This window comes from Chlamydotis macqueenii, chromosome 8, assembly GCF_036417535.1.
Source record: "Chlamydotis macqueenii isolate bChlMac1 chromosome 8, bChlMac1.mat, whole genome shotgun sequence".
NCBI classification, from domain to species: Eukaryota; Metazoa; Chordata; class Aves; order Otidiformes; family Otididae; genus Chlamydotis; species Chlamydotis macqueenii.
The window spans coordinates 32,789,701-32,805,750 of record NC_141563.1 but is presented as its reverse complement, the minus strand read 5'-3'; the positions used below and the strand labels follow the sequence as shown (position 1 = coordinate 32,805,750).

General features: G+C 60.4%; 1 protein-coding gene across 2 annotated transcripts; it reads right to left on the bottom strand.

Annotated features, from left to right (window-relative positions):
- Positions 1–1,950: 1,950 nt before the first annotated feature.
- ACOT11 (acyl-CoA thioesterase 11) lies at positions 1,951–15,423 on the bottom strand. 2 transcript variants are annotated; one of them, XM_086753946.1, is made up of 18 exons: positions 15,311–15,423; positions 10,883–10,955; positions 9,606–9,804; positions 9,314–9,383; positions 8,095–8,145; positions 6,856–6,916; positions 6,543–6,644; positions 6,163–6,298; positions 5,743–5,899; positions 5,267–5,386; positions 5,034–5,178; positions 4,047–4,102; positions 3,853–3,919; positions 3,696–3,779; positions 3,450–3,583; positions 3,003–3,134; positions 2,799–2,925; positions 1,951–2,695 (listed from the first exon to the last, which is right to left on the bottom strand). In XM_086753946.1, exons 1-18 carry the CDS (start codon positions 15,331–15,333, stop codon positions 2,540–2,542), a joined length of 1,893 nt encoding a protein of 630 aa, XP_086610072.1. In that variant the 5' UTR covers positions 15,334–15,423; the 3' UTR covers positions 1,951–2,539. The 2 variants fall into 2 exon arrangements, with proteins under 2 accessions (XP_086610072.1, XP_086610073.1); XM_086753947.1 differs by lacking the exon at positions 8,095–8,145.
- Between the last annotated feature and the right edge of the window lie 627 nt (positions 15,424–16,050).

Below are 16,050 nucleotides of genomic sequence, written 5' to 3'. Positions count from 1 at the left end.
AAATCAGGTCCTTGAAGTCTTCTCGTGATGGTGGCATCACATGCTGGAGAAGGCGCTCAGATCCCACCTGGAGCACTGGCCTGTAAATCCCTGGAAACCATCAAGGTCTTCTCTTTGCCAAAACCTTCTTGGCGTTTCTGGGATGCTTCTCCGCTCCATCCTTCAGCCCAATGGCAGGGGCCCAGGGAAGGGGGCCTAACTCCATCCCTGCGAAAACCAGGACAAGGGAGTAACACCCTGCAGGGATTTCTTTTTTTTTTTAAGGGAAAAAAAGGAGGCTCTGGGAAAGGCTAGTAAGGGCAGGCTGCTCCCAGCAGGCTCCAACCCGCCAGCCCTGGGAGCTGGACGTGGGACAAGGCAGTTGGAGATGGGCAGTTGGAGATGGGAAGTTGGAGATGGGTGCTCCAAGGATGCTCCAAGCCACCAGGTCCTGCTCTCTGTGTTCCCCTGTGCAGCAGGGGAACTGCACTTTTCTCCCAAATGCACAGAAACCACAAGATGCTTCACACCATTGCAGCTCTGTCGTGCCCCCGCGTCGCTCCCCCTCCATCACCCTGTGCCCCCAGGGACCCAGCCAGGCCAGGGCGAGGGCTGACCGTGGCCCCGCAGCAGGAAAAAGCCCGACACTGAAGGAGGAGAGGTCAGTTAAAGTTTAATGTTCAGGCAAATACATCATTCCCTGCACTTAATCAAGCAGCAGCAATTTCTAAGGATAAGTAGGAAGGATGGCTCGCATCCCAGGGATAAAGAGGTGGGATGACTCCGAGTTTCGGGAGATAAGAGGGCTCTGTAAAAATTGAATGTTTTGTACCACGTGCAGCCTGAGACGGCTTTATCTGGTGGCGATAGCGCAGGAGGGGGAGGTCAGGGCAGCGCTGTGCCAGGCCTTGCACGGAGATGTTTATGATCGGAGATACAGCAGAGATGAGGAGTTCACGGCCGCAGCCGGGAAAGGGTTTTAAAACACAGGCGCGCTTAAATGACCCCAGGCTCATTTTTGCTACCCTACGGCCTCCCCTTACTCCAAGCACCACGTCACTGTTGCTTGCTCAGGGAGAAGCTTTGCAAAACCTTTGCTTGGGCTTAAGCACATGGGGGCTTTTCTAGCAAAGGCGAGGGCACGGCTGCCACCTCGGGGACCACGTTAGTCCTGCTTTTCCCAAGGGGCTTATTCCCTTCCCAGCAGGCAGCAAGCTTTTGAAAAACCCCGATGCCATCAGCAAGCCTGTGTCGGTGTGAGCCAGGAAAGCCTGGAAGGTGGCTCTCAGCCAGCCGGTGCGTGGACGGATGATGTGTGGTGGATGAGTAGCACTTCCACTGTCACGTGTACTGCATTTTAGTGGCTTTCCCGGACCGGCTCGGGGAGAAGCAGGTTGGCAGCAAGATCTTTACAGAGGTCCTAAACCCATCCTCTGCTGCGGTGGCTTCTGTGGAACAGCTCCATCAGGTAATTAGTGCTCAGGGCAATCACAGACGGCATCGAAGCCTTTGAGGCTCTGGGCTTCAGCATTTGCCTGCAACCACTGTCCATGTCCTCAGCAGCCTTGCTCTGACTTAAGGAAACAAAGTTTGGATTTGTCTTTCTCTTTTTTTTTTTTTTTTTAATTTTTCAGTGCCCAGGGGAAGTTTGGAGTTTACAGCTCAAGGACACGGGGCAGCCCCTCGGGTCTGTCCCAGCCCGCACTGCCCCGTGGTGGCAATGCCTTGGGCAGTCCCCAAAAGCCACTCACATGGGGCGCTGGCTGACACCCCTCCATCCTGCACCGTACAGTCCTGCCTCAAAGGACCCCCCCGTGTCCCTCTGAGACTCCAGGCAGTGCTGGCACCGGGCTGCAGCGAAGAGTCACCGCGTCCCCCTCCTCACCCGGGGAAATGGCCCCTGCCTGGGGTGGCCATGGGTGCAGAACCCCCACCCCACGCTCACTGACACTCACCCAGAACACTTACAGATTTTTTTTTTCCTTTTAATGCACTTTTATTGCCACTGCTTCCACAGCCCCGTGGGGTGGGATTCCAGCCTGGCGGGAGCAGGGGCTGTTTGCCAGCCCTGCCCTGGAAGAGGAGCAGCACCCGGCAGCCGTGGGGAGAGCGGGATGCTCCGCCGGCCGCCCCTGCACCGAGGAGGGGTACGGCACCCTCCCCACATCACAGCCCCCTCTCTCCCTCTGCTGCCCCAAAGGGAACCAGTTTCCCCCCATAAAGAAATAGTAAAAAAAAAAAAAAAATCTGTTCTAGGAAGACTTTGGATCATATAAAGATTCACGTAGAGTTAAGTGAACTAGAAAACAGAGTCCTGTACATCAGCTTATAAAATTTCTAAATAAAAAAAAAAAAAAGGAAGAAGAAGAAAAGACATGACACGTTAGTGGAAGGGACGCGGCGGTGCTGTCCTGCCCCTCCAACCCAGCCCCTGGGACCTCGCTCGGGCCAAAGCCCCCCCGGGGAGGGAGGGTCCGGGTGCCACCATCCCGTGTCCCATTCCACCGCCAAGGTGCCCCCTTGTCTGTCTGTCTGTCCATCTGTTGGCAGAGGGGCCCCTCTAGAGGTCCTGCAGCCGCATGATCAGGTCCTCCTTGTTCTTCAGCAGGAACTTCTCGCAGGCTTCGAAGGTGGCGCAGAAGTTGGAGGACAGCCCCGCTACGTTGGTGGTGACGTAGTTGAGGTACCCCGGCGTAGCCTGGTTGTAGTAAGCCACCTGCAAGGCACAGGGGATGGTGAGTAGGGGCACGTGGGGATGGGGAGCCTCCTTGATGGGCTGTGGGCGACACGACCCCACAGCACGGCCACAAACATCCCACCTTGCTCGTCTCCTCTGTCTCCGGCCAAATGCAGAAGCCGGAGCAGATCGTCTCCCCCCGCGTGAAGGCAGCGCTGGCGGGGTGAGTGGGCAGGGTCACCGACCGAAAGGCCACCACATAGGGATCCCTGTGAGGGGAGAGAACCCAGTGAGCTGGCGCAGCCCGGCTGGCGGGGAGCAGGGGGTCGGCGATGGGGATGGTTACCCCTTGCTGCAGGGTTTCCGTCGGGAGGCCAGGATGACGAAGTCCTGCGGCTTGTTCTCGCGGCTGAGCGTCTGGCTCACCACGTGGTAGATCATGTCGTCGTCATCTACTTGCTGGACGAGCTCAGCGCTCCTGTGAGGCAGGAGGGGACCGGTCAGAGAAACCCCGCTGTGGCTCCCAAGTTCAGAAGCTTACAAATTTACAGCCCACCACCATACCCCAAATATTTAGATGGGAACCAAAATAAGTATTTTCTGCAGCAAAGTGCAGCCCAGGCAGAGCTGGGACAGGGACACATGATCTAAGGTCTCTAGGAGTAATCATGGCTCCAGGAGAACACGCTTGCTCCCAGGAAAGCCCAAAGGGATGTTCATCAACAAGCCTTAAAGTTAAGGACGTGGTTTTTGGAAAGGGCTGGGTGCCCCCAGGGAGTCCCGCAGCACTCACGCATAGTGGCTGTCCCACTCATGCCGGCGCCGCAGGTCGGAGAGCAGGGCAAAGGCTCGGCCGGCGGCGATGCGGACCGACATCTCAATACGGAAAGAGAGGAACTTGTCCTCCTCCAGCGTGTACATCCGCACCTTGGGGAGCACAGGGCATGGGCTGGGACGCGTTCCCCACCACTGAGCCCCCGGGTTGCCCATGCTTTGGGGGTGAGAAGCAGCTCGGGTGGGACGGGGCAGGATTTAGTACCTTCTCCTTTTCTCTGGCCAGTGCCCAGTTGGCTTTGGCTACGAGCGTCTTCAGCGCAGAGACGTTGTTGTAGCTCAGATAAACCTGGGGCAGGGGCAGCACGTCAGGGGCAGGAAGGGGGGCAGCAGGCAGCGACTCCCGCGGGGCAGCACCCTACCTTGTTGCTTTGGTCCCAGGGCACGGAGAGCGGCACCTCGGTCTGTTTGCAGGAGACGACGTATTTTCTGCAGGGAAGGAACAGTTTCCCTCACGGCAGGACACAAACCAGCCACAGGCTGTCCCTGTACCCCAGCGCCAAGCCCCACTCCCCTGCCCCTCCATCCCTGCATCCCACTTGCTTTTCCTGCTCACCGGTCCAGCCGAATTTTTTTCCTAGCGCTGGCTTCTCTGTACCTCCTCTCTCCATCCTGATAAAACGGGAAAAGCACATCAGGTTAACAGGGAAAGGAAGGGAAAAAAAGCCCAGATGTCTTTTTAGGAGCAGGCAAAACGTTCAGCAGTGAAAAGCCCCTGCGCTCGCCAGCTGCCACCCCAGCTACGCTGGCGGCAGCAGTCAGTGATTCACCGGGAGCTATTTCGACATCACCAGCGCACACTGTGATCAAGCGACGTGCGCCGGCACATTAGGAAAAAACCCTCGCTGCGGCTGCAGAGCTGCAAACAGCCGCGGAAACACCAATCACATCCTCTAGCACTGCGAACGTCCCCTCCTGGGGAAATAAAAACCCCCAAAAAAGCAGCTTATTTCAAAGAAAGCCACAGCGCAGAGCTTCAAAGCAGGCGGAGAAGCGGTTTTGGGGACCCTGGCTCCAGCCATGAGATGCCCTCCTGCGGGGCAGGAGAAGAATCCCAGTTTTAAGGCGTGAAAAAATCAGGCAAGTGGGCACAACACAGCCAAGGGAAGACGACGCTGTTGCTCGCTCACGCTACGATGTGCCCTGAGACGCACGAGTGTTTGCTTGGCTGTCGTGCTCACGTGACAGATTTTCTGAAATACTTGGATCTGAGCAAATTATGGGTTAGCGTGCTTTGAAAGGTAAAAACAGCCTAAGGGCTTTGCATTCTTTCCCCGTACTACAGAAAAGATGAGCTTGAACTTGCAGGCAATTTTCTGTTAAGCCTTGCAGGGCTGATACCTCCACGGGCAAAAGTGGTTTATTTTATTATTAGTTGTATCGAGCCATCAATTTAATTAACTCGCTATCAGCAATTTGATTTCCATCATCATAAAACTGCATTGGTTTTGCCATGCATCCAAGAGCCTTTGAGAGCCAAGCGGGATTCCCAGGGGGTCCGGTGCCACCGTGGCAGGGAGAAGCCAGCCCTGCCTGTCCTTACCCCCGGCTCGGGTGCCACCATGGGCAGGGTGCGCGGCTGGCCCTCCTTGTCCAGCACCACGAAGGTCATGAAGGCGCTGTTGATGTGCCTTCGGCTGACGGACATCTCCTGGCCGTACGCCTCAGCACAGACCCCCACCTCCATGCTGGATGGGAGAAGGGTGGAGAAAAAGGGGTGAGGGTGCAGAGACCACTGGGAGAGTGGGATGAGGACCCCCCAGTGCTAGCACCCACCTATTTTTGAAGGCGTTGTTGACGATGGCTTTGAGCACCAGGCGGTCCCCAACTTGCGACGGTCCCCGGAAGTGGAACATCTCGATGGCCCGCAGCGTGGGGTGGGCATGGCAGAGCCGGCTGCAGGGGGAGGCAGGTGTCACCCCCTGGCCCGTGGCACCCCGGCAGCCCCATGCACCCTCCCTGTCCCAGCCAGAGCAGAGGAGACCCCCAAAAAGTCACCTCTGGCTTTTAACTGCCAAAACCATAAGAAAGGACAATAAGTAGAGCGTGGTAAGCATGAACCATTCCCTGGGGTCCTCCAGCACCACGCTCCCATGGGACACCCTGTACGGCATCGCCCGGGGTGCTGTACCAGGGACCATCCCTTTGGAGGGTCCCTACAACCCGGCCATGGCCTGACCCAGCCGGATGCTGCTCTGGCTGTGCACCCCCTCAGGCCAGGCCGTCCCCTCCTCAATTCCCGGTCAGGGTACCTGGCGGCAATGGTGGCCACGTTCTCCATCCAGGCCATGATCTGCCCGCCAAAGGTGTTACCCTGATGGTTGGCGTGCGGGGGCAGCACCAGCTCCACGCTCTCCACCCGCGTCTTCTCCGCTGGCACCGCCACACTGCCATCCCGCGTCTCCAGCTCTGCCGTGGGGGAAGAACGGGGCTCAGCGTGCCGGCTGGTGGGACCTCCTCTGCCGGTGTCCAACCAGCCCTCACCTCCTAGCCCCACAGCCACCGTCCCACTGCATCAACCAGCTTGAGGGGGGGCTGATCCCCCCCTCCATGGCCAGGGCATCCCCAAACCACTCCTAACCACCCCCAGCATCCCACCGAGGAAGGGGGACATCACTGGTGGGTGCTGAGGAGATTTTGGAGCTGGAAGGCCAGGCTGTGGGACACGGTACCGGTTTCACGGGGGCTGCGGGTGAGGAGGTCCTTGAGGGTGTCCTTATGGACCAGCCGCATGCGGCGGCGCTCGGCAGCGATGCTGTACTCTATCTTCTCCTCCTCCGTCTGCGGGGTCAGTGGCTTCAGCTTCACCTGGAAAGGGGACACGGGCAGGGTGCAGTCGCACCGCGGGAGAAGGCTGGGCACCTTCCGGTGCCGGCACAGGCTCCTACAGCACCGCACGTGTGCCAGAGCCGGCCGTGCTCCTCCTGGGTGATATCACAGCTGCTCGCAGAGGGACCAGAGAGCCCAGCCTGGCTCTCCCCAGAGAGGCCATCTCCTCGCTGCCGCTGCGCAGGGGCCGACTGAGTCCCCGTGGCCACCGGCCACCGCTCACCTTGCTGCCGGAGGGGCCCTGCGCCACGAAGGTAGCGTACGCCTTGCAGATGCTGCAGTGCTTCCCGCTGCACAGGTCCTCGTAGCTCACCTGGATGCCCACCTGGGAGAGGGCACGGTGCCCCTGAGAGCCAGCTCTGCTCCCGGGAACCCACATCCCACCCGGCACAGCCGAACAGGATCAACTGGCAGGATGAAAGCCAGGAGCTACAGGATTTGGGTATTTTTGGATTTGGCCGTGGTGAACGGGCGTGTGCGGCGGGTGGGGACAGGCGCACGGCGAGGGGGATGGGGGCAGGGGGCCGCACACCAACCTCCATGCTGGAGTTAAAGGCTCGGTTCACTTTGGCTTTGATGTTGACGACTTGTCCCACGCTGAAAAACAAAAAGAGGAGAAAGTGCATGGGGGTTACCGGGGTGACAACAGCACACGGTTATCCAGCCAAGCATCTCCCCACCAAGATGCTGGGATGGCTGTCCATCCATGCGGACAGCCACCCCCAAGAGGTGGGACCCCACGGGCGTCCAGCCTGGTGAGGAAACGTCACCCCTGAGCATCTGCATGCAAACAGGTCCCCAGGCATGCGGTGCTGCCGGGGCACCAGAGGGGTGCAGAGGTGCCCGAGGCTCGCTTGGCACCCCCTGCCATGTGGGCATGCACGCTCCTGCCAGAGCAAATGGTTCCTCCAGCCTCACATGCGCTGTCCTGCACAATGGGGAGACCCAGGGAGCCTCCCCACGGGCCCTTGGCCAGCAGCAGCAGCAATCCCAAAGCTGCAGGCACCTCAACTGCTCCTGTCCCTTCTCCTCTCCAGGGTCTCCCAGCAACGGACAGCTTGGGAGACGGTGGGAGGCAGGATCCAGCTGGGGCATTTTGCACCATTTCTCACATGAAACATCTGCTGGCAGCAAACCGCTGCTCGCAGAGTCCAGGAGCTCTCCTCTGCGCCTTCAGTAGGCTTCAGAGTAAACATACCAACAGCTTCAGTTCTGCAGCCTGACCTACTCCAGACTGGTACCAACCAAATGAGCAGAATCAGCTTATTGGCGACCATGACAGCAAACAGAGTTTTTACCAAATGCGTTGTTAAATCAGGAATATTCCTCATCCCCTGAAAGAGACCTATGCTAGAAAACTCAGTGAAAAATAAACTCTGGGGCTGCCACTGCAGGTTTGCACCATAGAGAGCTCAAAACTCGAAGCGAGGAAGAGTTGGCCTGTGCTTCCACACCGTAACTCCCTCCTTGCCCCCACGCGTGACTTCTGCCTTCAAACGATCATAGCCACCTCAGCCACTCGACACGCTTTGCACGTGGGCTCTGGCTGGAGCACGGATGGCACCTGGCTGGGATGGTGCCTCTGGCCATCCCCCGGCACGGACCCCGGGCCCAGCGACAACCCCGCGCCCGCCGCAGCATGCCAACATGTTAGCGGGGTTACGCGAGCAGCCTGCGTGCGCCTCCCGGGCCGTGCGGCGTCAGTGGGGTTACCGCTCCCAACTCACGGCAGCGCTGCGTTAGGCCGGCCGCTCTAGGGCTGCAAACCTCCGTACCAGACACCGCTCTTCCCGTCCCGCTGCCCAGCAGGGCTTATATACGGCTGGCTGGTGCGAAAAGAAAAAGCAAGATGGAGGGAGAGGGTTAGAGATGAGGAAAGCAGTGGCACGGCGAGGCTGGAGCACGGATGCCCTGGCTGGGTTCGCAGCGAGGGGCGGCGGAAGGACAGGGGTCTGGGCGGACGCATTGGCAGCCCTGACTTATCTGTATTACAGCCCCAAAAATACTTAATCCTCTCTCTCCCCGCATCAAACGGCACAAGCCGGTGCCGTAAAAGCCACGCAAACCCACACGTGATCCTCCCGGGAGGCTGCACTTCCACGCAGCAGGGCTGAGGGATGGGGGGCACCCGACACCCAGCCACTGAGTTTTTAAGTCAGTGATGTTTTGGGTTCCCCCAAGCACCCACGGCCCTTTCTTGCCCACGGGGGTCTCTCCCTTGCGGTGGGAGGGGGGCAGAAAGCACAAACAGCTGGGTGAGGGCTCTGCGGGACATCCCGGTGCGCGGAGCATGGCAAGCGGGATCTGAGCCAGGAGCAGCACAAATTCCCCAACCCCTTGGAGCAGAGCCCAGCTCACCCCTGAGGAGGGGTGAATGCCTTGCAGGGCTCGATTTAAGCTGGAGCGGGGCTCGGGTCCATCCTCCTGCTTCCAAAACCCACAGGGAAAAGCTTCCCAGACAAAGCTGGGTATCAGACGGGGCCACACCACATCCCCACGCAGTCAAGCCGCGTGGCGATGGGCAACTCATCCTCACCGACCCACCGTGATGCAAGGTGGTGAAAGCAGGAGTTTAGTGTTCCCAGGGATGATGGTGAAACCCAAGAGGGAGTCGGACTTCCCGGCACCAAACAAATCGATCGACAGCCTGGAAGCCCAAGGCCAGCCCTGGGTGCCCACGCTGGTCTGCATCCTCAGAGGGGAGACGCCTTCCCGGCACGGCATCGAGCTGCTGGGCAGCGTGGATCCTAGGAGGATCAACCCACCAGGAGCTGCCCAGGCATCAGCGGATAAATCGGAGCGGCAAGCCAGTCCGCAGTCCCGCGGCAGAGCCGGAGCCTCAACCCCCGGCTGCCCCGCATCGCCTCCCCTCCCAAACGTGCTGCTCTCTGCCTCTGCTCTGGCCCCGCCATCCACGTGGCAGCCGGCAGATGGGAAAAAAAAAAATGCCATCCGCCTTCCCCGCGTGTGCCCGCCGGAGAGCGGAGTATTTACCTAATGGTGTGCTCAAAATAGATGTCATCCATGGACGCCGTGACGCACGGGCAGCCGGCGTGTCTCTCAGCTGGAAAGGAAAAACAAAGGATGTCAGCTACCTGCGGCAACACCGAGCGTGCGAGGGGTGCGTGTGTGCTCCTCTGCCCCGGGACTGTGGACATCGGTGAAACCCTGGCTGGCGTCCCCCCTTTCCCCGCTCGTGCCCGCCTGCCGCGTTCGCAGGGGACGAGAGCGGGGTTTGGCGCCTCTGCGCCCCGTAGCTGCGTTTTGGTGGGAGATGACAGCTTACCGGAGAGGCAGGCGGCCGTGTCGATCCACTTGAGCAGCTGGCCGGTGCTGAGCTCGCCGCGGTGGTTGGTGTGGCAGGGCAGCACCAGCTGGCTCATCTGCACCTCAGTGGGGTTGCGGGCAGGCGAGGGGTTCGCCATGGCCCCCGGCACCTCCTCCGGCTCCCCTGGCTCCCGGGCACACGGCGGAGAGGTCGAGCCCTGCGGGGGGATGAGAGCTCCATTTTAGCCAAATGGGAGGAAAATCCCCTGAGAAAATGGGGACCCAGGCAGCCCCCCTTCCCCACTCAGAGCCAGCGGGACCCTCAACTTTCTGGGCTTCGCAGTTTGTGGGGCACAGAGCCCCGGCGGGAGGTGGGGGGAAGAGAGGGGCTGGGGTTGCGATTGTGCCGGCCAAAAAAATAAAATAGCTGATGAGACATCGAGTGAGCCGTGTTACACAAGGGGTGAGCTGGCTGAGCCCAGTGAGTAATCGAGGAGACACGAGGAGCCGTCTGGGCCTCGTCACAGCCCTTCCTTCTGCTTTCTGCTCCCGCCGCGGCTCCCGTTAACGGCACGTGGCGCGAGAGCCCTGTTGCAGCGGCTTCTTCGCCCTTTTTGTTCACCCAGCTCCTTTTAAAGATGGGTTTACGCTGGAAATGAAGCTTTCCCAACTTCCCCGGGCTCGCCGCCTCTCAGCAGCATTTTTTCTCCAGCGGGTCTAACCTCTGTTTCCATAGCTACTGGTACACGACATCCCAGGAACGGCACAAATCTCGGCTTAGCACGGACGGCGGCGAACGCGGCAAGCCAAGCCCATGGCACAAAGCCACCCCGTCCCACTGCAAGACGGACCCCTGGCCCCTCATAGCCACTCCAGCGGGCTCCAAACCTCCTGAGCCATTTCCCGGCGTGCCAGGGTGCCTAGACGAGCACCACAGAGCTATTTTGGGAAGCCGGCAGGCTCCGGGGCACGAGCCAGCAACGCAAAGAGCTCCAAAGCCGCCGACTGCAAAGCGAGCGGCCAGCGTGGCCGCAGCTCCTGCTGTTCGTGTTCCCAGTGCTGACCAGTTCTAAATTTTAGGGGAAAAAGCCGGCACCCTGTGGGAACAGCCTTGACCCCGTGGTAGCCGGCAAGAGGCCGGGGATGCTGATGGGGAACGCATGGGGAGCGGATGCAGCAGGAGCCGGCGCGGGGCTGGGAGCAGCTACCGGCACAGGGTGGCATCTGCCCAGTCTCAGTTAGTAGCCGCCGGCACGACGGGCAGCCCCGGGGTTAGTTGCACGGCATGGAGGGTACCTGGAGGCCATTGCAACAGAAGCTCAAGATATCTTCAGGGACAATATTCCCCTTGACCATTTTTAAGAGACACCTGGAAAGGAGAAGAGTGGCTCCGGTTATGGCAGCAGTGGCAGAGCCGTGGGTGGAGGACACCCGTGGCTGTCCCCCGGCCGGGACAAGGCAGAGCTGCCATCTGCCACGGCCGCCTGTGCGGCGGGTTGTCACACCCCGTCCCTGTGCCGATGTCCTTCCCCACGCCACCGGCCCCTTGCCAGCACCTATCAGAGGGGCTGCCAGAGCCAAAACAGAGAAGGACGGACACAGGGCTGGCACCTGCCATCCTTGGGGGTCAGGTCCAGCGCTGGCCGGCCGTGACGGAAAGGCTCCCAGCTATTTTGGGGCACTGGACGGGGGCCAGGGCGCGGTGCCGCGGCCCATCCCTGGGTCGGTGACGCCGTGTCAGTACTTTCCATGTCACGCCATGTGACAGAGGCTTGCGTCTCAAAGCTCCCGCGGCCAGCACGGTGACACCGCTGCGGTCACAAGACAGTCGGGAGCATATTTTGGCAGCCGGCAGGACTCACGCTGGGCACCGGGGTGGTACCGGGGGACAGCAAATGGGAAGTGCCCGTCACTGGCAACGCCACTATGCCCTGCAGTGGCCCCTCTGCCTGCAAAGCCCTGGCATGCTCCAAGGGCATCGCGTGCCCTTGGGTGCCCACAGGCTCCCCAGCCACACGGGTCCCAGCCGGACACGGCAGTGGTGTTGCAAGGAAAGGCAGAGTGGGAGCTGCCGCAAAAACAAGTGGAAGAGGTTTTATATTTATGGTTTGCTTTTAAACACAACACCAAGTGGTCCTTGGCGTGCCCTCAGCTGTCCCAGGAAACATCCCTCTCCCATGCGGGTCCAGTCGGGCAGCCGGAGGCGGCAGCTCCCCCCGCCACAACGCGGGACTGACCGATTTTGGCACGGGGACAAAAAAGCAGAGGCTGCAGATCTGCCTCCTGTGCCGCCAGCCCTCCGCGGGAGCCAGCGTTGGGGCATCAGGCGGCGCACACCTGCTGCGGCTGGGATGAAACCAGGGTGCTCAGGGCACCGATGGATGCGAGCGGCACCGCCGAGCCTTTCGAAGCCTTCCCACCCCCTGCCCCAGCAGCACCAGGCTTTGCTTTCCCCAGCCCCACAGCTTCTCTGGGCTTGGTACTGAGGCTTGGGAGCTCGCTTAGGGCTCACCCACCCTTGCAAGAGCCTGGTGCAAGAGTTAATCTCCTCTTTAGCAAGCTGTGTTTGCTCCCCAGCTTCGCATTTTTGCAGGCACAAGGCCGTGGCGGTGGCCAGGGGTGGCCCGGTCACACCTCATGGCTGCAGCGGTCAATGCCGGAGGGTACGCGGCTCTGGCCAAACTTTGGAAACTCAAGCCTGCTCCTGGCTCTGCGCTCTCCGAGCGGTGTCACCTTGTCCCCTGGGTTGGGTTAGCGGGAAGGGGGAAAAAAAAAAAAAGAGCCATCTGCTTTGCATCCATCCACCCCACGGCTTCCAAAGCGGCTCCAGCCCAGGCTCCCACCCCGGGGCGCAGGGCTCTGCCTGGGGAAGGGGAGCGCCCCGGCCGTGCATCGCCAGTGCGCTCCGGAGAGCGGGAACCATTCAGCCAGCGGGTATTTATAGAGTATTCGGTTATCGAAACTAAGTGAGCAAGTGTCTGTCCTCATTAAAATCTTCAGCCTCACTCAACTGTCACATTTTTAAAGCCATTGACTGATGTAGCCCTTGGGTCACCATGGCAACAGGATGCAGTACCCAGGCGATGATGCTCTTACTCTGTCACCCCTCGAGTGACCCACTTCTACCAAAAAAAAAAAAAGTTTGCATTAGGAAAAAAAAACCTTCCAGCAGAATATTTTTCTTGCCTGCTGCCACGCTCGCTTCCTGCGCTGCTGGAAACGTAAGGAGCAAACTGAGGGGGAGGCACCCCAACGGCTCTGCAAATATGGGGAAGAGGGGCCCCATGACACCCTACTGCTCTCCCATATCCCAGCAGGGGGGTGTTCCGCAGCGCCAAAGCACCCACAAGCTCTGGGGATGCTCTCTGCTGCCGAACTGGGTGCTGGTCCCTCGGGAAAGCACTGGGGGAAGCCTCCGTGGCAAAAGGCCCTCGGTTCCCACAGCCCCCCGGGGATGCTGCTGGCAGGGATGCAGAAGAGTGGTCATTCCCCCAAACCCTTGAGCAGGGTGTTTGGTTTAGCCACCCCCAAGCAGTGAGTGGAAGGGAGGGGCGAGGGTGAAGCTGGGGTGGGGGTCCCCAGTGCTGGGCTGCCCTCCAGAGCTCTCCCACTGCCCCACCGCCGCCTCTCGAACGGCTAAATCCCATTTTCCCTCACCCGGCTCTGGTCTCCTACCCCGGCTCCAGCTCCTCAGCGCATCCTTACTCCTCCTTGGGAATATTTTTTTTTAAGGGGAGGAGGAAAGTGGCCACAATGAAGTTCTCATGGGGGATTATTGGTGTATAATTGAGCAATATCCATGGTAACAAGCAAATCTGCAGGCGTTAAAAAATTAACCTGACCTACTTTGGGAAATTCTGCCATCTCGACAGGGCAGCAAGGGCTCTCCGTCCTCTGAGACCCAGCCCTCCAGTCCCACTGCCACCAGCAGCAAAGCCCAGGTGCTCCCAGGGATGGGACGGGCAGGTTTTGTGCAAGGGGAGATGTCCCCTCCAGCGGGACCCCCGCTGGTGAGCGGTGACGGAGATGCCCAGCCAAGCTCAGCTCCATCACCTCCTGCTGCAGGGATGGAGCAGCGTCCCCGGGATGAGACCTGCAGCGCTCGCTCGGGCATGGGGTACAGGGTGCCAGCTCCTCTGTGGGGCCGTCGAGATGGTGGCCCCACTTGGGACGAGAGGGACCAAATTGCCAGGTTGCAGCACGGTGAGGAAACGCGGTGGGTCTTGGCAGGACATCGGGAGGGCGGCTGGCCCAGAAGAAAGGCCAGGACACCCTGCGAGCGGTATTTTTGGGACCACACATCATGCTTCCCTTAGGGTTCCATGGAGGAAAGCAAGGTGTGAGGCCAGGAAAATGCAAATGGAGGGCCAACGGCAGCAGCAGGGGGGGCACAAGGGTAACTCCTCTCACAAGGGGCTGATGGTTTTACATCCACCCGCCATGGGACAGCTTTGCTCAGGGCAGGCGCAGCGGGAGCCCCTCCAGCCCCCTCGCCTCCCTCTCCACCACTCGACTCATCACCGAGTGAAGCACCCCCAGCCCCGGCCATGCCCACAGCCCCCAGCCCCATCCACGCCCCTGCCCAGCCGCTCGCTGCGGCTCCCGGGAAGGCTAGGGCCCGGCATGGGGGCAAAGTCCCCCCCCAAGGAGTGTCCTGGGGGACAAAGGTCCCCTAGCACTGCTGCCTCCCGCCCACGGGGAGAGGGAAGCCACGCGTCACCCTGTTAGGGCTGCAAACACCACCAGGGCCAAACTTCACGAGTGTGGGAACACTCAATAGCATCGCCCAGCCCAGCATTGCCCTGCCACCCATGGCTTTCCGTGGGAGGAAACTGCCATAGCATCAAGACCACCGCAGTCAAGGTCACCACGGTCAAGACCACCACGGTCAAGCCCACCACAGTGGAGACCACCCTAGTGGTCATCGAGACCACCAAGGTGGAGACCACCTCGGTGGAGACTATGGTGGTGCAGTGGTCTCCACTCTGGTGGCCTTCACCCTGGTGACCACCACAGCTGAGACCACCACGGTGGAGACCACAAGGCTGGACATCATGATGGTACAGTGGTCTCCACCCTGGTGGTGCAGTGGTCTCCACGCTGGTGGTCTCGACTGCGGTGGTTTCGACCGCTCACCACGGTGAGACCACCACAGCGTCATGCCACCCACCGCATCCAGCCACCCATGTTGCCTCCAGCCAGCCCTGATGCATCCCTCCGCCCTCCCCACGACGCCGGCATTCCTGACAGCCCTGTGCCCACGCTTCCCAAACATCTGCCCTGGCTTTTCAGTGAAAAAAGGCAGATTCCAGCCAAACCCCCTGGTATCGTTCCCGGCACACCCAGAAAGACCTGGAGAGGCAGGGGTTGATGTTGCCGGCCCTCACTCGTTGTCCCCACTGCAGCCGGAGGGTGCCACGTCCCCCTTGGCGAGCCACCGGCGCTGACCGCGATAGGGCTGCCGCACAGCTCGCCGCAAACCCCAAAAGCATGGGAGCATCGCCCGGGTGAGTTGTGGGGGGGGACAAGGGACTTTCACCCCAACTTCTCCCCCCCGGCAGCGCCGCCCAACGCCGATGCAAGCCAGGACAAGCCACCGCTCCACCGCCGGACATGGAAGTCACCGCAGCGGCGTGGGACGCTGGCTGCTGCTCATCCAGCCCCGGGGGTTCCCCCCTCCCAAATCTTGTCCCCATGGCCTCCAGCCTCCCCCTCAGCCCTCACCTCAGCCAGAAGAAGCTGAGCATTTGCGAGGCGACGGCCGGCTCGGAGGAGGAGAAGCGTCTGGACACCTGCGCGCGCGCGCGGCCGGCACCAAGCACGGGCGTGGAGGCCAGGGCTGGCGCAGGGCCCTGGGACGGGGCCAACACACACCCCCCCAGCTTCCTTAAATATAGCCACGCATAACTTCTCTTAAGGTAGCACTTAGCAAATCTGCTCTTGCCTGGAAAATGGCTGGCATTCCGGAGGTTTGCACTTGGCCAACACTCCGCTGCAGGAGCGAATGCGCTGGGAGGCACCGGCACGCTGCCAACAGCTCTGCGGAGCAGAGTCCGGCATTTTTCCTTCCATCTCTCCCCGGTGAGCAGCCCCTGAGACAGGGTCCTGAGTCCTCTCCCCAGCCCCACGCATCTCCCCCTTTCTTCTCCCCTCATCACCCCAGAGAGGGGTACGGGGGTGCCTGGCTGCTCCCGCAGCCTGCTCTGTACTGATGGCATCACGTCGGCACTGGGCTCCTCCTGGTTAAACCTGCCTGAAAATATTTGGTTTTATGCCGACGCCAGGCTCACCAGCCGGGAAAACCTCTGCAAACTTTTCCGGAGTCAATCTGCGCAGCCGCTCCCTGGCCCTGCTGCCTTTGAAGCACCTCTAACAGGGCTTATTTTTTTATTACAGGAATATGAAATGCGAATTGCCATGTCACCGCATTGACAATGCAGCAGATTAGGTTTTTTGGGGGGAGA